Here is a 27,702-nt window from a genome sequence, read left to right on the forward strand (position 1 = left end):
GACTCTACCAGGTCCTCTCTTAAGTCTGTGGTTATGTTAACATTACAAATTAGGCCCTACATGAGACTCTACAACTCCACAAACATTGTTTCAAGGTAAAGACAGCTTACACACTCCAAAGCTTAAAGGTCCTCAGTAATGTAAATAAGAGGGAAAAAAAATCAGACACAACTGCTGGTTATCATCCTCCACATGTGCCAACACTCTGCTTCTTCAAACACAGTGTGATCATATGTCCCTTAATTCCATAAAACATAAAGCTAAATTTCCACCTTTCCACCTTCCACCTATATTTTGCTACCTGCTATCATGAAACAAGAGAAAACAAATTAATCAGAGGACAAAAGCAAGGAGCACAGGCACATACGCATACTATGGCCCTATAATAAAAGAGGGAGAAGTGATAAAGAACAGCACAGCAGCCTTATCGAGCTTTCATGAGAATGAGCTGAAGGGGGTCAAAAGAAGAGATGGATTCAGAGAGAAGGGCTGAAAAGGACTCGGAAGGTGCCAGTGCTTGATGTCACGTCATGCTCGGCTTTTCGGCATGGCATTCTGGCTGCCCAAGCAAGGCTCTGGGATCCGCTAGAGGAAGGGAGGCATTCAGTCTCACTTGAGGTGAGCCATGCAGCGGGAGGGGGTGCCTCACGGTCGATGGAATAGCTCACCCTCTGGAGCGACACCTGCTGGCTGGAGGTCCGCGGGGAGAAAGATAGGAGGATGACTGTCCCATATTGGGGCTAAATACTCTTCCTCGTCTTCTCGAGGAGCCAGGAAGAGGGAGGGAAAAAAAGACAGCAACACAGGTAGAGGAGTGAACGGAAACACCCATGGGTTAGACAGCTCTCACCATACCACACTGCAGAGAGGGAGAGTAACATTATCCAGTAAGGGTACGGTTGTCTGGCCAACATCTCTGAATATCACCCACCCTCAGTTTTCCTCTTCAGCCAATGCACTAAAAGAGCCCTTTTTTTAAAAACGGTGACTTGGGACCGCAAGCATTTCCTCTCCCCCCCTGTAGCTGTCATGAATTCAGCCATTTTAAACCTAAGACGTGATGAGCCAAGACAAGGATATTTTCAAAACGTTGACACAGTTAAAGTGTTTAATTATTGCTGTAAAAAAAGATCCCTGTTAGTCAACTGACAACTTTGACTGGCCTCTGCACCCTTTGCTAACTCTTCTCAACATCCAAGTCTAAACAGACTGACAGCGCCTATAGTGTGACCTTGAGACAGGAGTGGGGGGCAGGCACCACACCAATCAGGTCAAACGCATAGCAATCAGACAATGCAGTTGGGTTATGGCTAATTATATGATGACATGCACTGGATCCACTGTAATCCTAGCAGCTGTGTGTCAAATTCAACTTATAAATACCACGCCAAAACTACAACGGGTCAAGGGCTCGGCCTTCAGACAAACAAAAACAAAAGACTCAAAGCAGCAGTTTAAACAGTGGGGGGGGGGGGGATTTGTTTGGCACCGAATCAGTTACAAAACAATCAAAAAATCTGTGCCGGCTCAAGAGAGCGCTACGCGTGTTTAAATCCAGAAGCCCGCGCTGCTGGTGAGATCAGTGATCTGCGCTAATGGGAAGGGAATAGAATGACTAATCACAGCACGAGAGGATACTTGACTTAGGCTTGGAGGGAGAATCGTGTTTGAAGAGCTGATGTTTGGCGACACAGAAAAAAAGCTCTGGGTTCTGCACAGCAAACACTGTCTATTAAGGCCTTACATCTCTTGATAAAAACATTATATCGTCATTTCCCCCCGGCAGGGCTTTAATAACACAAAAGAAGATCTAAAGCACAGTAGGTAGGCAAGTATTCATTAATGCCTTACAGAAATAATCACCTTATTAAAATGATTTGATCGGTCAGGGAGAAACGGTTCCCTCCGCCACAGCACTTCTGACCAGGGTGAGATTCTTAATGAGTTTATTTGTTTTGGGAAATGGAGACCATCTGCTTCCTAACATCCCCCCCCATGAGTGAAGTGTTCATCTGGCTGCAATCGTTTACAATTAAGGTGAAGTTATATTTTTAAATGGTCCAATGATTATTACAAAAATGTACCAGAATTGCCTTGAAAGACACTGTTTGCAAGCCATTAAATGTTGAACTTTAACCTGTTAATGATGTTCCTTTTTTATTCTTCTCTTTCAAGCTGTAATTTGGAGTCACATTTTGTATGATCACAATTCCCCCCTCAGATAACAGTTTTACCGCAGTTTAATTTCACTTTCTCATTTGTTCAGTTCATCAGTCCCTGATAGCAGGGTGCCTCAAACACATCTTCTAGCAAGTATTTTTCAAGTGGTCCACAGTGAAGAAACACAGCTCCTTAACAACAGACACATTTATGACCCCTTAACACTTCATCTTTTATGGAGAAAAGATCATGAAAACAGATAATTAGATACTTAGACGGCAGCCAAATGAAAACCCTTATAAAATTATGCAAGCTATCCTGAAAAATCAATGCACTGTCCATTTTATGTCATGCATAGCCTGAATATTAGAGGATTATCTAGTTACAGTACAAAAGTGCTGCTCATACTCCCAAATGCAAGAGAACTTGTTCTTGCTGTGAGGAGGATATAAGGAAGATAAAAAAATAAGCTGTTCTTGCATAACTCTGAGTCTCCAGAACTTTTTTGTCTTTTTGGGGTGTTCTGGCATTGCTCCAATTCGAACTCTCTCTGATGCAGTCATCAGTAGTCTTGCCCCATGTCTTCCAGCCCACGTTGGGGCTCATATCCTGAGGGTTACAGGTTTGATTCTCAGGTGGGCCACTGCTGGTGTACCCCCCAACTCCTTCAGAAAACATACAGCCGTACAAATAGGTGATACGTAAAAACTGTAAACCATATCGATTGCTTTGGATATGAGCATCTGCTAACCAGCTGTAATTTAAGCCTCTTTCCCTCCCTCAGGTACCTACACCTAGTGTTAACCAAAACTTTTTTTTGGCCATTTGTGGGTATAGAGGGATCACTTCCTCAAGAACATTTGCCTGAGAGTATATGAACATATTTTCCTCTAATGTATACAGAAAGGTATTTGTTGGAATTGGAGAAATAATTTCAACATGTGGCAAATATAAATGGCTTTTCAAATCAGATTATGTCAGAAAAACATTAACAAATAACACCTGTGCATGTGTTTTTAAGCAAGTGGTTAATGGGGCACCTGTAGTGGATAGAAACCCAATGGGCTTTTGAAACATGCAGGTTTAAATGCTGCTGTATGTTGATGCACTCTATCTGGAATACTGCAGGATACTTCTCCTTGTTTTTGTATAATAATAATAATAATAATTGAAATACATCTAAACAAGAGAATCATTACACATCATTCACAAAACAACAAAAATACAAATGAGTGACATATGACTGTAGAAAAAATAAGTGTGAAAAATACTATAACAGCAAGTTTGATTCAGAAACTATTCCAAGGTACACCTGCAAGAGCCCTGCCATGCACAAAGACCCAATGTCAGTCAAGGATATTTTCTAAAGAAATACTGCGACAAATAACCTTTTCCAGTAGTTCAAAATTAGTTTTCAATCAAACAAATGTACTGTCCCAGACTCAACTGACAAACGATGTCTCAATGCAAAAGTTAATGTACCATTTGCTCTTGAAAGCCTTTGACAGTTTTAATCATATTTAGTTCAGTAAATGTAATTAAATTGATAATGGCTATGTGAGTGCTTTGTGGAAGTCACTTTGCTTATTCATCAACCAATCAAGTAGAGTGAAGCTGTCAAAGACCGCATCTAACCAAGGTGGCATAAACCTGCTTGAAAGAGAAAGATGAGATAGCTAATTTTCACATTCCTCCAGGGATTTCTTTCCAGCCTTTTAATTACATGTTATCCAATTGCTGTCTTGGGGCAGCCCTTCCAAAGCTATTTCATACACCCAAATTACTGCTACACCATTGAAAGGAACCTTTAATAATTTTAGCCAATGCTTATCTGTCCTTTTCAGTGCAGCCTGACACCTCAGGTAATACTTTCTTGTCTGACCTCACTAGAACAGGTTTTCAGAAGTTCTGTGAGTGATTCCATATATTTGGATATATGCATAATCTGCCCTCCATATTACCCAGGAAAAAGGTTTGCTATATCTTATTAACAAGAGGTTTATAAGAAGAAATCCCCAGCTCTTTAGCCGGCTCTGATCATCTGTACAATGGTACTGAGTGTGTAAAAGACAAAGTTGACTGTAGTATCGGAAAACACGCCCAGGTGACATGGATGTGCCCCAATTTGCCAACAACCTGAGCCTTCATTTATCCAACCCCTTATTTGAGTATGTACCTGAGTGACGTTTAACGGGCAGCATGGACTAGGATCTGTAAGGATGATCAGGGAAACATCTTTACCACACAACCATGGAGATGGCTGCAGCGGTTGTCTATAACCTGTATGTTGTCATTTTAAAACCAGAAAACTCCATAAACCTCTAGCTATCGCCTAGCATTTTGTCAGATAAAAAGATTTGTTTGATGGGTGGCCTGCTAGGTAGCTCTTACATTGACCTTTGAGATGGGAGATATGTCTGAGCTTTCAGATGGGATTATTTTGTGTCTGAGTGTTCGAATGGGATTATTTTGTGCTAGCAGCCATGCTTTAAATATAGCTCTAGTACCCAGTATTTTACAGCTATACTGTTAGTTATCTGGTCAAAAATCAGATGATTTGTTTGTTCCTGTTAATTCAATTACATGATAGCTTAATTGGAATTCTCCTTTGTAGTTGTTTGGGGTATGTTTGTGGTAGGTTTGTTACACTTGAAAGCATTTCTGTGTATTTTGACATTTGCCTTTCCCTGACTGCCGGATTTAACAAACAAAAAACAATTTCTCTTGGACAGTGTCAATCTCCACCTTCTCCAACTTCATTTCAGTTCTACCACTAGTAGTCTTGTTGGCTCACAGCTCTAGATGATCTATTCATCTGAACATCATTTTTCTGTGGATTTCATCAGTGACTTGCAGTTTACCCTATCTACTCTTTTCCAACCATAGCCAGCGTGTCAAAAACAGCTTTCCAGCTTGCTAGTCACGCATAAACCAGCCTTGTTAGCTAGCTAAACGTGTAATTTTCTCTAGCTATATTACCAACTAGTTCACATTCAGCTGCTAAATACTCTCTGCTAAATACTGCTAAATAATCTCACATCCCATCCCACTATTAAAATCATCATTGGGGAAAAAGGCAACTGCAGTGAAGAACATTCTTTGAAGTGTATGCAGAGGAAAGTGCTCACTTCCAAAAGTACCAGAACTGTTGTTTAGAATGTATGTATGAAAGGGTTAAACCCAATCAATTTTGATCAAAGAATTAGTTGTGAAGTAAAGCTTCAGTTGATTAAGTGCACTATTCGTTAAAACCTAAAATGTACTTAGTTACAAATATTCATGTGCATGAAAAATGTATATTTGTTGTATGAGTAATGACAGTGAATGGTATTAATTGTGCTCTCCCTCAGCATTAAACCGGATCAAAGGATATCAAGGAAATAATGTAGCTAGTAAGTAAGCTAAATGACATACTGTATTTTTGCATCATTACCATTTTACAAAGAATAAACATTGAAAACATGCATTGACTTTAATTAACAAAGATGACTTGATGCATAAAATGCCAAATTTAATTACAGCTCTTAAATGTACAAAGCACAGTTCTTTGCCTTTGTGCTAAGGAGCGCTAAGCAAAGATTTAAATGAAGTTAAATGAAAGGTTTGAAATCGATAACAGAACTGAGCAATTTTCTATTGAAGTACAGTTTTTCTGAGGGAGTAACAGTGAGAACCTACATGAAGCTGATGAAGCTTCTTTCAATCACTGCATTAAGGAATGGGACAGTCCTCAAGGTAGCTAGTTTTACACCCAGCTCTGGAAAGGAGGGGGATGTACTGGCTTAAGTATGGCAAGGGAACTTCAATTATAGGACTGCCAATGGCACAGAACAATGATTCAAGCCTTCAAGCCCTCATTGCGGGAGTCAGAACCAATGTCACATCAATCTGAAGTATCAATAATTCATTTGATAATTCTTTTTGGCTTGCCAAGAATTTGCACTTTAATACGTATATTTTACATCAGTCATCTCAGAAGTAATACATAAATCAGGCATGATTAATCTTCTGGCTGGCCTTGTACAGCTCAATAGTTTATTAAACAAAACACTTGGGGAATATCATTTCCCCTTTGTCTTTTTTCCTAAGGCATTGTAATATTGAAGATAAGTTATCAAGTTCCTCTTACAATCAGAAATAATCACTATTAATGTACATGCTGAATAGATGTCAACAAAGGTGTTTTAGTAATCTGAACATGGACCTGGTTTAGAGTCACACTATGCATATGCCTGATCGAACGGTTCATTTGGTGATTGTAAATTATTATCCCATTTATGTCTTATATGCCGATCCGTTTCCCTAGTCTTGCAACCCATGCAGATGACATGACAACATCACAGCCAAACATGTAAATTCTATAGTGTTTGCACTGCATATTGCACTGAACACCACCTACACATGAACAGTGTAATCACGGTGGGACAGAGTGTCCAGGCATAACACACTCCTTTTTTTCCCACCTGTGCAGTTCAGTGCTGTTGTCGGTGTGAGATGAGAAAGAGGCACCGGGTAATACCAGCGCTCCCTCCTGCTGTTACAATCAGCGGTGAGAACGGCACTTTCCCTCCCTCTGCAGACTGCGGTCAGTTTGGACCCGCAGAATGCATAACCGCTCGTGGAGTCCCGGGCACCCCAGCGTTGGCCTACCTTGATTACAGGTCTTTCCGGTGTAGCCAGGGAAGCACTTGCACTTGTTTGGCCCAACACACTCGCCGTGTTTACAGCCATGCTGACAGACAGCTGTAGGGCAGAGAGGAAGATAAGGGACGTCCAATGACACACAAGTGATTGATAATTTTAATAAATAATAAATAAATCAAGCCCCAATAAACCCAACGCCAGTGTGCAACAGCACATTATATATTTGTGCTCAAATTGTGCTCTGAAATTCAATACAAAATATAATAAACTAAAAAATAATTATTATATTATTATTATAATTATTATAAATAAATATTTTACAGTGTAATTAAGCATTATGCATATATTCAAACTGAAACAAACAGCACTGTTATGTTATTATAGCATACTACACAGATAGGTGAAGTATTCAAATAGTCAATTATTCAACAGTAAACAGAAGTTCTTTCTTCATTTTTTGATGGGTAATGAATGTTTAAGGGGGTTCCAGGGTCAGTTTATGACCCACTGATACACAGCATGGAGATATGAGATGAATAATGTGGAAAAAGAGACAAACTTATGGAGAATTCAAACAGCTGCTATATGCAGCTCAGCCCAAATATGCCTTACTTTCCTTGGTGATAGACATCCCTTCAAAACAACAAAATAACAAGCTACCATATGCATAATGCACATGCTGTATTTTCTGCAATAAATACACTATGTTTCTGTGTTCCAGGCCATTCATTTCCATAGTTGAAACTCTTACAGTCTTCATTATAATCCAGATGTTTATTAGCAAATGTCAGGGTCCGTATTTCAGGCATTATGGGTTACATACGGTCCTTTGCGCTATCATTTAATATATTACGTCAGATGATTTTAAAGCGTTTGGGAAGATAATGACAACTGAGTGACATGCTAATGACTCTCACTGTGACTGAACTCTCTAAACACAGGAGAAAACACACTGTTGTAAGGTGAGTCTTTGAATGGTGCAAACGGTATACGCGAGCATTGTACACCTTAACGGTATCGTTCTTAGCCGAACGCTGTAGACTCGACTCGTCTAGTTCCCAGTGATCGCGACCGCATGCTAAGCGTGGCTTATGAGAGGGTTCCAGCCAAGTGTTTCTAATTGCCATTAAAAGCATCATTAAGTCTGTCATAATACGGGGGCAATCTGAACAATTAATTATTCCAGTCGTTTGGATACAGAATAATACGCTTAGCAGAAGGCTACACCTTCAGTGTGAAATAAACATGAATTGTTGGTGTGCATTTCAATCGGCACTGCAAAGTAAATAAATCAATATTATGGAAAGTTGTCCTGTACCTGAAACAAACACAATTAATAATTCTGAATACAAATGAACAGATATGAAAAATCCTATATGCGTTAGATTCTGAACAGACATAAGGTTAGGTTAGGTTGTGAAGGGGGTGGTGGCAATTAAACAGAAATCAGTGGTTTTTGTGGATGGTACTTTACATGCATTGTTCACTGTACATAGTTGTAATATGTTAAATGGCTCAATGCATGCATGGTTAGCTACAGAAAAGTAGATCTGGGAAAAAAATGCATTTACTTTTATTTTGATCTCAGCTGCTAAATCTATTGATGGGTATTTTGGAATCAGTGCACTACTGTCGTTCTAAGGCTTCTAAACTAGTGGGAGAGAAGGCCTGAGTTCAGGTATTGGTCCCATTTGTCAACTTAAAGTGGCCAGGTGCTGACTTGTTATGTTTGATGATGTCATCGCTACCTCAGCAGTGAGTTCTGCCGAACATTCTTTTCAGTGGATACCCTGTAAGGAATGTTGCTTTCTTTTTGGACCACAAAGACAAGTAACTGTGCGTGTGTCTATGCTTGCGTGCATGTATGTGTGTGTGTGGGTGGAGGTGTGTGTGTGTGTGGGGGGGGGTGGGGGGTGGTATGTGGTTGTCTGTGTTTGTGTTGATACAGTGCTCTCTAAAGTTACACTCTAATGGTGTGAAACATAAATAAACCCTAGGCGTATAATGGTTATTGATTGCACTGGCCATTCATTCATAGTTGTAAAAACCAGTCAAGCTTGAGCCTGTGTCTTTTTTTGGTTGATGTAGACTGAAGATCGTCTTTCTGTTAAGAGCCATTATTCAATGTGAATTCAATGGCATTAGCAGACACTTTTTTACTTTAAAAAGATAATATCATGAACCTCATTCCACTTTATTGGATTGTCTAATCTAATCGAGACCCTGTTAACCTACTTTTAAAGCTATGATCTAAGATAGGGCGTTGAAAGCCAGACTGTTAAAGCCCCGGTCACAAGATTAAAGTGTTGATTAACTAGAAGGGTAAAAGTACAAAGGACATCATAAGCCCTAATTTGGTGGTGGGGCCAACTCTGCCAAATAGGGAAACCTATAAACTTACAGTGCTGAAAGTTTATCCATGGTGGACTCCTTATCTGGTCAGATGATTCGCGGGTAAATCCAATGGAATCATTTATTAATACAGGCAATATGGTGCGGTTATGAGTAAGGGTTTATTTATACGCGTTTATGTGGTGGGAGCAGAGAAGGGGCATGCTCGGTAGAGCTCCAACCCCTCGCTCGGTTCACAGAAGGGCCGCTTCTTTTAATAAAGCGCCTGGCAAGATGGCAGGACATACCCTGTAGTCATTTGCCTCACTGAAAGGCATCTCGTCCTAAAAACGTCCCCTCCAGGTCACACAGGCTCACGTGTCTGATATTGCTCATATTCTCTAGGTAACTCCGGGACACGCCCAATCTTGAAATGCATCCCCACTACCCTCCTTGAGAAAACCTCCTCCAGCCGCTGGGGCTTTTTGGACTGCTTGCATTTCAATTGTTTATCCTCAACTGACTGCATCACATCACTCACAAAAAAAAAAAAAAAAAAAAAAGTTTTAAAAAACTGAGCCTCTCTCAGTGTTTCAGTGAGAACATCTAGTACAGCTAGTACTCATAACAAATAAGCAATGTTCAGCCCAGGAAATGACATCATTTAAACACGCATTATGTTCAGTGTTTCTTACGTGCCATACATTACACACCATACATCTGCTCTATGTTCACACTATGTGCACAGTGTAGGTACTGTGTGAACAGGGCCTTGTTCTTGCGAGCACCGTATTTGGCAGGAAGTAAATGGCTAGGAAAACTGCAGGAAAACTACAACTAAAAAGCACATTCATTGCAAAGGTTCACATTCATTTCATTCTGATTCGTGTTGACGCAAACAGTGGTGTTGGAAAAGTGCAACGTGTTTGCAGGGGATTGAGAAGGGAGAAGTATTTACTGCTGGAGGGGAGCTAAATATAATGGGTTAACCCAGGATCCAGAGGACGTGCCTTCAGGGCACAACTTGCCAAGATTATTTCAAGAAATATGTTGAGCTAACCTTGGGGCAGGCACCTTATCCCGACTACCCTGTGCCTTAAGACGAAGAGAGCTGCAAAACAAATGTCCAAAAAAAGAAATTCCAGGCTTTTTCTTCACAAAAAAAAAGAAAACATGAAATGAGGCTGTACTTGGTCTCCTGACAAGCAAGCATTCCTAAAACCTTACAAACACCAACAGTCTCATAGGCACACACATACACAGCATAAAAAACCACACACAGGCCTACTTTCATCTTACATTTCAAAGGCATTACCTAGCGCATATGTATAGATTTAAACATGAAATATTAGTGCCTTGTCTCCTGGCAGTTAAAAGGCTTTGTGGTAACAAATGACTGATTTCTTCTTTCATGCGCTTTTGTTGTAAGAAAGCACTTTCACTAATATCCAGATTTTCCTATACCACTGAAAAATTAAAAAAACTTATGACCACCACATTTTAAGGACACAGTATCTGTTCTTTTTTTCTGTTATTTTATCTTCGAAAAAGGTGGAAGAGGACCCAAAAATGTCTATAGTCACATTTCACGTTTTTCCCCAGAACTACCAGACTTTTGGTTTTTTGTCCTTCAATTACATCCATCTGTTGTTGTTTTTTTTTTTAACTTAACTTTTTACCTTATTTAGACTGCAGTTTTATCCTGACTCGGGATGTTTTGTGTATTCTTCATGGCGTCATTTAGATTGTCACAGTGGTGAACGGTCCCAGAACCAAGGTGGATTTCCGCATTCCGTGCGGGATCAAAGCCGAGAACAGGAAGAGTTTATACGGGGCTTAATCTCCCAGTTCAGACCCAGATCATGTCTCCAGGACAGCCATAATAGGATGTGTTTGAAAGATCTTCAGCTTCTCTATGGCACTTATGGGATTAGATTCTGACTCTGCCCTGCAATGTTCTGCATTCTGTCCGGTTCATTCTCCACAGCACTTCGTCATTTTATGGGTCGCATTTGACACCTTGTGATCAGCCATACTTACAGCCCCATGTGAATGAGTTCCTCTTTTTGTAACTAAACAGATCTCTGCAGTTTGAGCAGAAAAGACGTATTTGGAAAAAATACTTTTTTTTCATTGATTTTTAAGAAAGTATCAATATCTTGGCTGTTCAGCAAAGAAAACAAAACTGTGGGCATGGTTTCTATTTCAGTTTGGCACAAGAAAGTCTGCTCCAATTTAGATCGCTATATAGCATGTCAAGGTGGTACAAATGGACCCCCTCTGTAATCAGCCCCAAAGCTGGACCACATCAGTTACTGAGGCTTGAAACTTGTGAACGATTCATTAGGTTCTCCATTCTTTACGAGCGGCCGCCCAAACTGATCACCAAGCTCAACGGCCAGGACAGCCACAACCGGATAGCGGTGATCTAATCTGCGCCGCAAACGACCTCCGCAATGCAGGGCGACCTCGGTCTGACCAATCAGGGCTGGGAACCCGAGGAGGGAGCCCATTGAGTCCCGACAATGGGATCTGCATAGGTTTTTTCGTTGTGAACACTTTGAGTGGTTCGAAAACAAACAGCGCTCTACGCCTTCTTTCAGCACATAATTCCGTGTGAGGGGAAATGATACTGTTACCTTAAAACAAGTGGTGGGTGACAGAGGTGGAGGGGATGGGGGGGGGGGGTGGTTTTAGATGCACTCATTCAACATGCAACACATAACATTTCAGCACATCATTTACAAAACCCAACACAGATGTTCACTAAAAAGCACAGATCCCATCAAAAATACTTCACTACCTGGGAAATAACTTGTTGTTTTTATTATTTCTTTTTTGTGTACGGGCAAATCTTCTAATTCCACAGCCATTATGCTGAGCACAGTACATAGGCCTATTCTGCAAGTGTATATGGACAGCATCTGGTGGTAAACAGATAACAGACGCTATTATATACAGTATCCAATGTGCAGTATAAAATGCAGTGCACTCCTGAGGATTACCAAGATAATACAAGAGGCACAGAAAGAGCTGTTACTGGCAATCACTTTTATACTGGACAAAAAAAAAGGCTTTTATACAGTCAGAAAAAGGCAGGGTGGTGAAATTGTGGGCTTCTGCAATGGAGACTGCATAAGCTCTATTTATAGCATGGGAAGGTGCGACCAGGTCTGATCCACTCCATACCCCAAAAAGCGTGGACATGCACCCGCCAACGCCATGGGGGACAGCCAGGCAGCCTGCGTGCAGTACTCTGTCACATGATGGAGACCCGGGCCACTTGTGACCGGCTCCACTTTGGATCCATCTCTCAAACGGGCTTTATGCTGGAATGTCATTACCACCACTTGTTTTTCGCGTATGGTGAAAGACGGCCAAGGGAGGGGGGCGAGGTCAGCTGGCAAGGGGTTACAAGCTAATTTGACAGATTTGTGACCCAGTGACTCAAAGGGCCCGGTCATTGTACTGTATATACACATCGGAATGCATGGTCTTCCTTCATCTAAGACAGTGGAACACTGAACCATAACTTGATGAACAAGGCCTGTATTGTTTGGTCTGAAGCTACATAGAAACACTTATTTCCCAGACAATTAAACACCTTTGACGGGATCAGTGCTGGCGTTTGTTCGTATTCTGCAGTACAGGAAGCAGGGGGAAAAGCACAGCATCAACAGCAGCATATTTAACAACACATGAAAATGTAGATGAACGCGTAACAGGTGACACGGCAGTTTGTGCGTCAGAACCGTGACTTTAAGAGCGTATCACATGACACAGGCTGTCACATGGTCTGAGAAAGCGCTGATGATTAGTTAGGGCTCCTAAGCGATTATTGCAGCATGCAGTGTGGGCTCTTTTCCGAATGTGTGCATAAGCTAATGTGACACACTTCCCTAGCAAGCAAGTGTCCCTGAAACATCATGTGCGGCAGCCATGCAGAGTCCCTCACCACAGTCACTGCTCTACCGGTTGGGCCTGCATTTAAGCCAAGACACATCAAGAAATATACTTATGCCAAGCTGTGACCACTTTCTTGGTATTTTGAAATAGGTGGTGTTACAACAACTCACGCCCCATTGAACTACAAAAGTTAAAACTTTGACATAAGGGAATGTAAGGGAATTGTATAAATATTCCTAAGGCCTGTTGTCTAAGAATCTGAGCAAGTTTTGCACGTCCTCTGTATCCTAGTCCACCATAAAACCAACACAAATCTTATGATATGACCGACTGTTCTTTGGATTTGATCTGATCTCTTGTACAGCCTTTGAACAATGAGTATCTTAATGCAGTCAGTGCTCAAAGATTATTATACACAACCATGCCTATTAGTTGCTACAGTGGAGTTACGTCTATCTGTAATCTGAGTCCTACTGTCTTATGGCTCAAGTGTTCAGATTCTCCTCTAACATCATCACTATTTCAGAGAGAAGGTTGGCTGGATGAAAGGAAACCCTTAACATTGCTTCAAAGCTAATAACTATGCCTGATATTAAAGAAGAAAGCATTTCTGCCTCATTTTTCAAATGACAACCAGGCTATATCACAGCACAACTGTGTCTGTTTACACACCAGCGTGCTATGCCAGTCAATTGCTCCCCAAAGGTAATCCCGCACCACTGTAGCCAAGTATCATTTCTGTGCGCTTGTGTGAGCGTGTGTGTGTGTGTAATATGTACCCGAAAGCCCCCAAGTTACAGATGTGTGGATGTTTAGACTAGGCCAGTAAGGTAAAAAAAGCAGCAGTCGAGAGTAGAAGCCCCCCAGCTAGGCCCCGTTTTTTTTTATTGTTTTTCGCCGCCCCCCGAAAGCAGCAGCACTCACGCTGGCAGTGGCCCCAGGAGCGCCGCGTCCAACCCCAGCAGCAGTCGATCCTCGCCCCGTAACGGCACAGTCCATTGGACGAGGCCATCTGCCGGGGCCACCTGTTGGGCAGAGACACCGTCGGTTCACAGCCAATAAAACACTCAACCGCGCCAGCTCCATCAGCACCGGCTTTAATACACTCACAAAAGAGTTTTTTTTTTTTTTTTTTTCGCCTGCCATATCCAGTAAATGCAGGATTTTTGTTGCTGTTTTTTTTTTCCCCCCACTGCGCCCTTTCTCACGCTGCCAGTATGCATCCAATACTCCCTGTAATCCCCTAATTTTCACAATAAATAGAAATGTATACACTGGACGGTGTTCAAAAGCAGGCTGCACTTGGAGGTCTGAATCAACAACACAGCCATATAAACAAACAAGGAAACTGAGAGACCCTGGCGTAATCCCTCTCCCTTCCTTTGTTATTTTGGACGACCTGTGAAAACACTGAGTCAGGAGAAGCAGCCCTCTCCTCCTCTGTAATGAACGAGCTGATAAAACAGACATCCCCAGATGTCGCCCGCCCCAAATGGTATCAGAGGGCTGATTCGGTCTAATGGCTTTGTGATGTCAGGATCTGAGTCTATGCAGGTACCGCGGGCCGATACGATCAGACGGGAACACCGTGTCCCCGTCTCCGTCGCTGGGTCAGTGTCACTTTTATCTCGGTCCCTGGAGCACCTGTCATTGGCAGAGGGAAACGGATGAGTGAAAGGGATAGAGACCGAACGAATGTTAGCGCGGGCCGCGCTGTAATCTCACACAGCTCCCACGCAGCTGCTCCAGGTGGCAACGCCGTCGCACGGGGAAATGAATTTATCTGAAGGTGGAAGGAGCAACAGCAAAATTAATTAGGGGGGGGGGGGCATCTGATCAAAATAGAAGCCATATCCTTGCATTGCATCATGCCAGTCAAACAAATTCTGTGCCTAGTAGCAGTAACTGCTCATCATTCTACAAACTGTCAATCATTATATTACATTACATTCATTTAGCAGATGCTCTTATCCAGAGCGACTGCCACCACAACAGAACATGAGTGTATTCATTCAAGTTGAATGAGCAGCATTGCCAGATAGGATAACAACACTCCCAGACCAGTGAGTATGAGCATAACACTATTCAAGCCCTACCACAAGTTTACTTGACAAGGGAAGCCAGGTATACTACCATACATCAGTCACTAATCCATCAATCGATGTCTTACTATTGTATCATTAAGAGGGACAAAATTATGTGCTTTGAGGGAGTACGGGAAAACACACAACAACAATTTGGCAAAAGTTTGACAATGATGACACCACACTGAATTCAGCAGCGATATAAAGAAAATGGATCTGAACTGAACAACAAGGTCACATTCCAGTGTAGTTCACAATTGTGACCACCTGTGTACTTACATTACATTATTGGCATTTAGCAGATGCTCTTATCCAGAGCAACTTACATCAATTGCAGGTTTTTACAATGTTATCTATTTACACAGCTGGATATTCACTGAGGCAATTGTGGGTTAATTACCTTGCCCAAGAACACAGCCGCAGTGCCCCCATGGGGAATCGAACCGGCAACCTTTCAATTACAAGTCCTGCTCCTTAACCACTAAACCGCACTGCCACCCCATAGGCCCACTTCATCGCCGCACTCCTGAAACTGAAGCGGAGCGACATCACACATTCAGCGCACGCTTCAAGCGTCCCTCCACTCTCGCTCACCGCCCATCGCCAGCCGCTGAAATGCTAATGCTTCCCTGCTGCCACTCAATTCCCCGGAACGCTGACTGAAAGCTGTAACTGGGACTGACACCCCATGAGAAACTGTTTGTCTGCTGCCTCTTGGGGGGGTGGGGGGGGGACAAACAACCCGCAAACACGCTGAGCGTGTAACGCCGGCCTGCACCTCACAGTCACTGTGCACACACACTGTCCACATGACATTACACTCAATATACAGTACACCCGGTGGTGTGGTCCTATATAGTAATTAATATTACATTTTTGGCATTTAGCAGATGCTCTTATCCAGAGTGACTTACATTGGTTACACTTTTTTACGTATGTATTTATACAGCTGGATATTTACTGAGGCAATTGTGGGTTAGGTACCTTGCCCAAGGACACAGCAACAGTGGGGAATTGAACTGGCAACCTTTTGGGTATGAGTCCTGCTCCTTGACCACTACACTACACTACACTGCTGCCCCATTAGGAATACAATGTTAATATAAATATAATATAATTATGCTGTTGCAAGCGATACTTTGAGTATGACTCCTGGCAGTAAGTGTATGTAGGAAAACGCTCCATCACAGTATTAATAATTAAACAACAGTGTGGATGGCAATCGGAGGTGATTCTTCATGAGCCAACAAAATGAATGAGCATTCAGGTCTAATAACAATGTCAACTTGCCAGCTGAAAACTTATGGTAATACAATCACCCGCAGCGATTTCGGGGCTAAGCTGCAACACGATCCGATGGTTGGGCATCGGGAACAGGCAATGCAAATGAGCCAGGAGTGTATCTTATAACAGCCAGGAGTGAATCATCACGTACCGATGGAGCGGTCTGCTGCCTCAAAAATGCATCCGCTGACGCGCCGATACCGAAATAAACAATGAATGAGACACTCGCTCACGTACCTGTACGGAGGCACGCTTGGCACACTCGCGCGTGCATGCACAAGCCAGATGCCAGGCTGTGAAAGTGACCGATTCGTTTAATCCAGCAACAAGACTGTCACAGCAAGTTGTACTACCAGCCCATGGGGAAGTCGGGGAGCCACACTTCCACTGCAGCCTCATAAATCTGACTCAGATGACAAAGTATGGACCCACATGGCTGTCAGAAACACCTATGCTCTTCACTATCATTTCTGTAGGGCTGTTAAACCGGTAGTTTAATATCTAAGGCGTACTTTCTGACATGCTCTCTTTGCATATTGTATAAATTTGTGACTCTCTCATTATAATGTATCAGCCATTATGCTGTGTTGTGCTGTACAATATTTGTGCTCAGCACATACACATGTAGGCCCGAATTCATTAACCAAACATCATGTGTGCATGTTATATAAAATGTGGGTTTCATTTGCATTTCTAAATTTATAGCCTTCTCTCTGATGGCTCTGGCTTTGTACAAACTAGAGAAATTCTCAGCCTTCTAGGGCCTTTTGTAAAGCTTTTATGAAGAACAGCAAACAGAGTCTTCCCTGCAGTCCCTAATGGCTCAAATGAGGGGAACGGCAATGAAACGCTGAAGATGAGCCCCCCATTGCCTGTCAATAACAGCAGCAAAATTGGTTTGACCACGAAAAAACTGAAGTGAGCAAATTTCCTCAGTAACAGCAGTCATTGCTTCAGTTGCCAGGTGGAGAGTGACTACCCTGCACTTAAGGTGTGTGTGTGCGTGTGTGTGTGTGTGTGTGTGTGTGTGTGAGTGAGAGAGAGAGAGAGAGAGAGAGAGAGAGAGAGAAAGATCTAGCAGGTGTTTAGCATTGCATCTCGGTGACATTACCCCCTTAATCTCTCAATAAACACAAGACAAAAAGCTCCTCTCATTCAACTATGTTTGAGAACAATGCAAAAAAGAAAAACGCAAGAGAAGCCAAAGATTTATTCTCTCTGATTTCATTTGGTAAGATCTGCACTTATAAAAAAAAAACACTGTGTCCTTAGAGATGACACTGAAAGCCAGCATTAGCACTGAGTGTAATGTCAAAGAGTTATGCTTCCAACAGGAGTTTTTTTATCCACAATGTGAAAGACAAACATGAACCAACTGGAAATAGGAGATCAGTCACACATTCAATTACATCATCAGGAAATTAAAAACTCTAGGTAATTTCCATCATCTGGGGTATGTTAATTTTTAGTAACCCACTCTCAGGCTGCAGATGAGTATTGTTCTTTGGAGAAATGTCAAAAGACTTACACAAACAATACACTGTGCTTACATGTCCAAAGATGCCTACTACCACTTTTCATGTTATTCACATTGACAATCATCACAGAAATATCCAATATGACATAAAACTGAATTTGAAGCTAAGATTGTTATTGATTAATAATTATAATACGATTGTGATTACTTTCAGTATTCATTAAAATTGCAGTCTTGTCAAAAAATCTTCAGCACTGGGTTTTCCAGACCAACTTTCTCTCAAGAAATTGGCCCATTAAACACCTCACCTCACACAGCCATGCTGAATCTCTGTTTATAATAAATGGGTTTCTCTCAGAGTATTCTCAGAGGATATTCTTTCTATGAATTTAGATTGAGGCAGTGAAGCAGGTTTATAACCAGGGAAATTGGCAAATAATGGCCCATGTGACAACCTCGCTCCATCAGTTCTGCCATTAATAACGTATGCCGCTGGGTTAATCTGAATGCTCATTACGGTTGGCCCTACACTTGATGAAATACCATTACACTTCAGCAGACCGTGGGCCGCGGTCTTTAAGATACTCAGACACGTCGTAGACTCAAACGGGATCATCGGAAAAGTTCCCTCCGGATTTCCAGCACCGCGCACATACGCCCTCCTGCATTTCTGTGTTCAGCCGGTGGAACCGCTGCCGCTACTTAAGTTTAATCGCCTTTTTTTCGCAGCGAAAACTTGATTATTGCGTAAATTTATAGAGCCATGTGGGGTGGGCTTACACAGACAAATAAGACCATTGTTGTATGTGCCTTGCACGCGCGCTTGCTGGCTGTAAACGATTTCGAACTCAATTTGTAAGGTATGAAATTCTGGGTACGTTCTCCGGAGCACTGCTTGCTGGTACCCAATCCAATTCACCCAGGCCAGATCCTAAACGAGAGGCGTCATGCGGGGAAAGATGCAACTAATCCACAGTCGGCGTACTGGGAAGAATCTGATTACATCTGCACCTCGCGAGGTGTGTAGTTGCGAGATTCTCTGTCGCTGGGTGGTCAGTCTCTCAATGCTAACTGCCTGCATGACGACCGACACCGTGTATCAAGAGAATCACACAAAGTCTCGACTTTAAAGTTGAACACCTTTAGTGTAAGAATTATACAACCGCGATGCAATCACAGAAAGTTCTTATCGAGTAGGCTATGTATGTCATCAATGAGTGCAGGCAATAATACCCCTGCAAGTTGTATATTATATGTTCAACAGCAATAAAGTAATTCATAAAATGTGAGGAACAATTCACTCAGCAAAATGATATTTATCTTTCGTTTCTGTCATACATTATTAATTGCCAGGAAGAATTTGAACCAAGTTAAACTCGGTATAATTTGACGGACGCAAACGTTCAGCGCATTCCTCAGCTTTGGCACGATTCTCCCTTGTTCTTCAAATATTTCACCTGATTCGTGTTTGGACTTGAAACTCCGGCATCGTGAAGGCTGTCACTTCCATTTCAGCTTATATAGGGAAAATGCCAAAAAAAAGTCCTTTCAACAACTGGAATTCCTTCCGAATTGGGCTAAATTTCCCAAAGTGCGTGCGTGGATGCATTGCATAAATATTTATGTCGGTAAATAAGCTCACATCACGTTGAACGTGGCTAAATATTGTCGCCCTTCGTTTTCTATACGCGCGAAGTTTGTTAAAAAGTGCTGTGATGAGACACTTCGGATTGTAAATATCATTGGGTGCGTTAATGAGCAAATGCAGTGATTATTGTGCGGCAAAAACGAAACCACAGGTCTACTTTTCCCCCCATCCACTTTTTTTTCTATTGCATTAGGCAGAGACCCCTGGTTTCGTCGCAGCCGTTTCACATTGAAGCAGTTTTTTCTAAAGGCAAATCAGACTAAATACGCAGTTCATTAACGGTTATATCTGGTAATTGCTATATCCAACACATTTCAGCCACATCTTTTTCAAAAAGGTAGGATAACAAAGTACCACTTGCTTATTTTCCCGTATTTTATGTAACATACGCACGACATATCTGTTTTAATTAAGTCTACATACAAAGGCTGATTGTTGCAAACCCTTCTCTTAAGCACAAGAAAAGTCAATGCAGAATAATCACGATTTACAGCGGACCTGATACCGCAAGTCATACACGAGTGTTCCTACCTGCCATCAAACTCCGCACTTGCTCCGAAACAGCAACTGCACAACAACATTAACTTTATCCATAAATCCATGTTTAGATAAATATTTTCGCGCGGTGACGGCTCTCTTCAAATCCAACAGTATGGCCAAAAAGGAGTCCACAGCGTTCAGATATTTAACGAGTGAGACGAGGGCGAAAGTGAGCCCCGGAGCTTCGCAGAAACGTTACAGCCGCCGCTGCATTAAAGATTTGCTGGTGTCCTTGAAACAGATCATGAAGCCACGACGCTTCTGAGGTGCTGAAGAAAGTCCGCCGCCTCTGGGAGCGATTCGGTGTGTGAGGAGCGGAGTGCACTCTACTGGCGTTCGCGAGTCCCCGCAGTTCCCCCCTCCGCAGCAACATCCCTGCCCAATAAAACTGCTATTCTGTACGCTGCAAAAAAAAAAAAAAAAAAAAACCCTCACGCAGTTTATCTTCTGGATTTTGACAGTTACACGGCTGAGACAGTATTTCGGTGATGGCTATGGCACCTCTGGCACAAAAACTACAGTAAAATGACAATAAATGTTTCAGAATTTTGCGAAAAATAATAAATACGGTCGTGCGTACTCGCACCTCAAATATTATGTATTTCTTTCTTGCGCATCAGGTTGCGATGCAGAAAGTTCATGTGGATGAACGCACACTGACGCTCTGGGTGAATATCACTTAGTACCGTTAATGACCGCAAGAAACAGAGTCGTCTGACACCCCACACGCCAGCTCTATTAGCTTAAATGAAGTAAAGTCTTAAGTGAATCACCTGGTGCATTGTACCATTACGAATAATACAACACATTTAACAATTTCATGCAGTTAGATTTTACCAGTAAAAGGCAAATTACTAATTATTATCAAGCCACGAAAATGTGTAATAACGTGAATTGATCTAGGCATTGTAAAGGAAGTTAAACTGCTTTCTGGAAAACCCACACTCCTTTGTACGGAAGATAACGGATCCTTCTCAATCAACACACTGCAGTGTAAATGAAAGAAGTCTTTTTATAGACTAATTTCGCTGGAAAAGCTTTGCCAACACAGAGCATGAGGTTTCTTAACCAAGAAAACAATGGCCTAATCCACCATTGAGCAAATTACACTGCATTTCCATCAAAAAATCTCAGTCAGGATTAGTTGAGCCCCAATTTGCATTAAAATATATTGACTCAATTTTTCCCCCATGTGTCTATTAGACAGGTTACTGTTTCTCTGAGAGTTTCCAACACAACGCTTGTTTCAGTCTATCTACAGGGCTAAGGCAAATGAGCGAAGCAATGAAAATTAGGAGATGACTAGCGACATATAAACACTACGTCATTACAAATTATACATGGCGTGGTAACCTGCGTGTAGTTATATTTTTATTAACTTTTTGGATAAAACAAGACGATTTAACAGGAGCAAGTGCAGGAATGCAAACAATGTTTGTGCATGAATAAGTGAAACAAAAAATATCAACTTTGTGCTGAGCAGACGTGCAATACAAAGAGCTGCATATTATAGAACTGGCGGCGTATTGACTCCCTGAAATCAATATTGTGTGTTTTATCTTATGACTTCAGTGAAGGAGATGTTTCTGGCAGGTTCAGGTGCTTCTCAGCAGGGGGTTTTCAGCAGTTCTGGCTTCATTTCACCAGCTCAGGCTTCTTGTTTTTCACATTTGAGCTGCTTAAATTGAACCCAGAATGCTCTAACGGGTGGGGATCTACAGATCCAAGAGGCCAGTGCAGAACATTCGTATATGATTTCTTCGTGGACTGTGATGCATGCTTTGGATTGTCATCATAATTGGAATTAGCCTTTTCAAGCACACACTTCTTAGCATGGCAAACCAGATGTTAAACCAAAAAACGCCCTGCTTTAGCCTAAATTCGGATCCACCATCCTCTTGGACCAGATGACACAAAGAGCAAAGCAAAAAAACAGCTCCGATGACAAATCTGATGACACTCTTCATATAGTTTTGCATTTTTCACACCAGCCCTACTGCTGATGAGCATGCTGGTCAGATTTTTTTTTTTTGCATTTAACCATGGATTGTCAGTATCTTTAAGTGCCAGTCTGACAAACTCATATTACTTCTATTTATGAAGAAGCCTGTTTCTTGCATCTTGCCATGTGCCTTGAACTCTGATGCATGCAGCAGATGCTGAATGGTAGCTGATGAAATAAAGTCTGAGACATTGAATTATTGTCTTTCAACAGACACACTTATCCAGAGCGACTTACACAGGTTAAGTTATCCACTTATTCAACTGGATATTTACTGAGACAATTCTGGATCAAGTACCTTGGACAAGGGTACAGCAGCAGTGCCCCAAACTTGCAACCTTTCAGTTACAAAGCTCTGCTCCTTACCAGTATGCTGGAATGCCACCAGTGTGGCATATTCCCACTAACAGAAATGTGTTGGGCCAATGAGCTCTGCTTTCTCATGACCACTTCACCACATCTTCAACAGCCCAGTGTGCTGGTGGTAAATCTTTCAGCCACCAAACCCGAGCGAAGTGACAGATGAGTTCAATCTGCTTTATACGTCATTTATGTTTGCAACTAGTTCTTGAAATACGGAGCACTCTGAGCTTTTATTGCCTTAATAAATTTGTTCATGCATCTTGAAACCTGCCTTAAAAAAGAAATATTTGCCTATTTTTCCAGGGGAAAGGAACATTCTAGTTTTATCTTCAGATCTTCAGTGGTGAATTGGACCTTATAGAAGTGACTGCAGGGACCTTTTCCATTTAAAAAGCTCAGCATAGAAATGTGTTACATGTGTGTATTGAGAGATCCTCAATATCTTAAATTTAATTGCTGCTTAAAAAGTTACATCTGAAACTGCCATCAAAATCTGTGAATGCCAATCATGTTTACTACTTGTTTACATTTATTATTGGGTTTAGAATGAGCTGAGAGAATGATTTTTACTACTCAACAAATTTTGAACATGGAAAAAAAAAAAACAACAGAATACCTAAACATTAACGATTTGACAATTTATTTATGGAACACTGATTATTATTATTATAATCAGTGGTGATCATTATTATGAACACCACTGATTAATGAAATGTGACACTGGGTTGACAATAAAAGTCTTCTTTGGTTCTCTGTATCAAGTTAAGACACCCCCCCCCCCCCCCCCCCCATACTTGTAAAGAGTAATGGATGTGTGAATGTTTGCTTTTCATTTAAATAATTAAAAAAGGGATATTTGCCCATTTTCCCGGGAAGAGTCTCTCATCTTAATGGACTCATCACCATATTGGACCCTGGCATCAATCCGCTTTCACATTAAATGCATCTAAGAAAAGGAGAACCTTTCAAAAAAAAAAAGAACGATGTAAGTGCATTTTAACATTTTCTACATTATATTTAGAGTATACAAATACATAAAGAGTCCAACCACTGAAAAGTACACAACTGTATTTGACGTGTCTTTCACAGATATTTTCGGTTATGTGCATTTTCTTATCTGTAGATCTGAGAAAAAAAAATCAAACTCATCTCAGCACTGTCAGGAAAAAAGGAAGTTATGGTTTTAAACAACCATGAATTATTGGTACCATCGTCATTTCAAGAGGGGGGCTTTACTATTGATGTGCATCAGTGCATTCTTCAGACAGAGAGAGCCCGAACACACAGAGGAGCACTTGGAGGAAAATCCAATTAAGGGAGACGTGAGAAAATCAGCAAAAGCGAAATACATAAACAAAGCTGTCTCTGTCACGGACAAAAACAAAATGCTAACAACAAGATGTGCACATCTACGGGAACGCGTTCACACTCTGAGGGATGTAGAAAATGTGACAACAATAATGTAGGATGGAAATAAATAAGTCTATACATAAATATGTACATAAGTTTGGGACAAAAAAAAAAAAACAACCAACTAGGTTCGTTTCATTTCAGCACTGACGGATTGGTTTCCTTGGCTCCATTCACACACAGATGGGTATGTCAGTTCACCTAGCACACCTATCATCAGAATGGGAGACGAAGTTAAAGCCCATGTTGCACCATAATTGTCTCTTAACGGATGCTTTTCAGGGGGCTCTCCCTCCGTGCCTATACAGTTCTTTTGTCAAGCAGACATGGGCAAAGCCAAACACCAAGACGGAGAAAGGAGCCATTGGAAATAATTCCAGGGCTGGAAAACATGTCTCTAGCCACTCACCTTCTGACAGACTGCCTGTGCTTGCAGAATTCAGATAAGACTCGTGATAGAAGTGTTCACCACCCGTGCAACAAGGAGGCCTCTTTCTCCACAGCAACTCTCCAGCTCCTGCAGCAAGTCTTCTGCCCTAATGGGGCTGCAAGCAGATTCTCCATGGAGAACATAGGCCTTATTGAACATATCAACACTACATACAGTCAAAACAATGTTTCGTTGTTTTGTGAGAGCTAACCGTTCCTTTCAGGTGATGCCGTGGATTACATAGTGAGTACACAGAGGGTGATGCGCTTTGGTTGAAATGGACATAACACTGTGCTGCATTCAATTAGGCATACTGCCCTTTCCTTCAGCCTTGAGTCTATGAATTATTCATTGATGCTACAGTCTACTGAAAGAATATGTGTGTGCGTGTGTGCGCGAAACCTGGTTATAGCCTTAATTGTTCAACATGTAGTCCTTCTCTCACTGGCTGACAGCACAGAACAAGGGTAAATGTTATGTGACATTCCTCTTGAATACCTACCGAGAATTAAATCGCTCAAGTAAAAACATTTCACAATGTACCTAGCATTTCCCACCGAGGGATACCACTTCACACTGGGTAACAATTCTGTACATTTGTAATAATATAAGATGTCAAGGGACTGAAACACAATTACGGACGTATACCTCATACCTAAGTAATGAACTTAAAAACTCTCACACATTAAAATACACAGTATTAGCAAAAACAACATTTAATAATATGTAGAGATTACATTTAAACCACAACGTTTTTGTGCTTTGCATGGCCACATGCAAATGTCCATAAGGCCACTGTGTCCTCAAAAACATTCTCACTGAGAGATACATTGCTCACAAAATTCAACATTTGTTGAATGATAAAACCCACATTGTAAAAAAAAATGATGTAGCTGCCTACATTAGCAATGGCATGTTTGAAATGACCCCTTTTGTAGTACACAGAACACATAGTTGTATGGGACCCCACCGCTACTACTGTTCCAGAGGTGGCAAAACCATGTAATTGTCATTCGTTATTGTTCAAAAGGCTACACCATGCATGAAGACCCAGACAGAACACCCAGGAAAGGCCCCGCTATTAACAGGAGGGCTAGGGCTGGGATTACAGATGCTCACTGGACCAAGAAGGTCCGAGGCACCTGCCTGCGCTTTCAGAATGGTACTGCCAGGAGCAGAAACCCATTAAAATCACTCAGGAGGTCAGCGATACTGCAAAGTTAAATTAGACTGTAGCTAAACCAATCACCGTTTCAGGGTGCCAAATCAAGGACAAATACTTACTGTGAGCAGGGGTGCTGAGACTGCAACATTCTGAGGTGGGTCAGGTACGGCAAAGTATTAATTTATGTGTTTAATTATTTTTATTCAAGTAAATACCTGAGTTAGCAAGGGACTCGAGCCCCAGAGACCCCGCAATGCCAGTGCCAACAGCAACCTATATGCTGGAATGCTGGGGTTTCCATTATTGTATATACTCAGCTGGAGAGAAAACAAAGGTTGGAAATAAACTGACATTGGCTTGATGAGAAATCAGCAAAGCCATATAAAAAACCAAATAAAAACCTTTTTTTTTGCCCACATATCTGGATTCTGATTTCATTTTCTGTACCTTTGGGAGATGTGCTATAAATGTTAGAGGTTTCAGTGTTACCTTGAACACGCATCTTCAAGACCATACCTTACAGTGCTTCAAGAAACACAAACCTTTTGCCAAAGTCCAACAAGTGTTTCACATGGGACTGTCACCAATGTGACCCCAGCCACCTTCATGAGGTTTAGGCAAGGCTGAGACCTTCTGGCACCCCCACCAGCATGTTGTTCTTCGGAGAGCAGCTGTCGGGCTCCATGGTCATCACCTCGACACAGTACCCATGAGCCTCTGCTGTCCAGGATCGATCCAAGTCCACCAGGCCCATGCACTGCTTACCTGGGAGGGGCGACAGGACCGAGAGGAGCTTTTCAGTGACGGGTGCTGAAAGCAGCTGAAAGCGAAACTCGCTTCACCAGACTGCTCACCGGATCACTTCAAATCTGCGGCTCAGTTCATTTTTCCTAATTGATTCCTCCTGAGCCTTAGAGAAATCTGAACAGTTTATCTGTTTCATCTGCTGAGGAGGCCTGTTTGAGGCCCGAAAACCGCGACGCTACCGAATTTGAGTAAGAACACAAGTCTGGCGGACATCAAAGCCACCATCAAAGCCGGTCAGCATGTGCCAGCTGGGAAGCTGTGGGAGGCGTTTCACTGGTCGCCAAGAGCAGAGCGGAAAACGTGTGACAGAGACAGGGGATTTATTTGACTGCAGTTGAAATTGATGAGACCGCGGGGAATTGGGAACGTACTGAGAGAACTTCATTCTGAGTGAGAGTTACCGGGGTGAGCGGATATGCGCTCGCAGGCATGATCTGAGGGATTACTGAGCTTTGCATGGTGCACGATCACCTTTCCCTCACCAATGACACATGAATAAACCGCTACAAGGTGCGGACAATCAGAGCCAGAGTCAGTTTCAGGAAGACCCACAGCGAGAGCCTTGCATCCTCTTTGCAGCTCTTTGGTGAATTCCTGCCTTTGATACCTCCCTTTGACCTCCTTACCTCTTGGGCTCATTTCGCTGGGGTGAAAAGGTGCGGCGGAGGTTCAGCTCATACCTATTAAGCGTCGGTCCGGAGGCAACTGGACGGCCGTCTGATCTGCAAACCGGCAGAGAATCATGTGTTCCTACAGGGGGCAGGAGAGGAGACTTTTACTCGACTCAGCCTTGGGTTCACATTGCACAAATTACGGTCAAGCCATGCAGGGTGGGCTCTCCACTCAGTACCACAGAATGCAAGCGAGTGCTTTCAGTGTCCCGGCTTGAGGTTGGATCCTTGTGGTGTCAGTCACTCCTAATCCTTGCCAAGCGCACGATGTAACAGAAAGAGTGGGCGGCTGTGCGCTGTGGCCTAACCGAGGCTGAGAAATCACCAGACTTAAAGGTAGCTCAGCAGGACAGAGGGATTCACTCCAGAACTGCATTCCTCTTCCCAGCGGCAACTCAAACCCATGAGAACAGCGGCCATTTAGGCCTATTAAGTCTGTAATGGATTCCATTTCTCACTCTGAGGTCAGGAATCAACATCTCGGTAATGTGCAGCCATTTGGATTTGGCGGTAAATATCAATACTTCACCCTTAATGATCTGTTGCAGTGTTGCACCATTCGTCAGCATGCTGTCAGTCTCTTTAACTACGAGACTAAAAAAAAACACGAATAATTTCAATAGATGGACACATTCCATTTAAACGGAGCTTAACTTCTTTCTGTGGTTACAGCAATGAATCCTCTCTGAGGTCAGCAGATTGGGAAGAAACTTTAAAAATCACTGACAACAAAAAAAGCGTTTTACATAGGCTCTAACCTTGAAATGAGAATCGGTGAAA

The 27,702-nt window shown here is 42.1% G+C and overlaps 2 protein-coding genes across 3 annotated transcripts in view; both read right to left on the reverse strand.

The window, feature by feature from the left end:
- Nucleotides 1–20,368, reverse strand: part of npnta (nephronectin a) — a 39,610-nt gene extending 19,242 nt beyond the window's left edge. Inside the window, exons 1-4 of one of the 2 annotated variants that reach the window (XM_036517070.1) lie at nucleotides 20,066–20,368; nucleotides 13,966–14,066; nucleotides 10,196–10,246; nucleotides 6,811–6,903 (exon numbers count right to left, since the gene is read on the reverse strand). In XM_036517070.1, coding sequence (XP_036372963.1) covers nucleotides 6,811–6,903; nucleotides 10,196–10,246; nucleotides 13,966–14,066; nucleotides 20,066–20,136 — 316 coding nt within the window. In that variant the 5' untranslated portion in view covers nucleotides 20,137–20,368. The remainder of the gene's footprint in view (nucleotides 1–6,810; nucleotides 6,904–10,195; nucleotides 10,247–13,965; nucleotides 14,067–20,065) is intronic. The other variant, XM_036517072.1, reaches the window with a different exon arrangement.
- Nucleotides 20,369–25,089: 4,721 nt separating this feature from the next.
- Nucleotides 25,090–27,702, reverse strand: part of gstcd (glutathione S-transferase, C-terminal domain containing) — a 37,900-nt gene continuing 35,287 nt past the window's right edge. The window contains exons 11-12 of the mRNA XM_036516890.1: nucleotides 26,932–27,001; nucleotides 25,090–26,209 (exon numbers count right to left, since the gene is read on the reverse strand). Coding sequence (XP_036372783.1) covers nucleotides 26,058–26,209; nucleotides 26,932–27,001 — 222 coding nt within the window. The 3' untranslated portion in view covers nucleotides 25,090–26,057. The remainder of the gene's footprint in view (nucleotides 26,210–26,931; nucleotides 27,002–27,702) is intronic.

The sequence above is a fragment of the Megalops cyprinoides genome, chromosome 22 (assembly GCF_013368585.1).
Source record: "Megalops cyprinoides isolate fMegCyp1 chromosome 22, fMegCyp1.pri, whole genome shotgun sequence".
Taxonomy (NCBI): Eukaryota; Metazoa; Chordata; class Actinopteri; order Elopiformes; family Megalopidae; genus Megalops; species Megalops cyprinoides.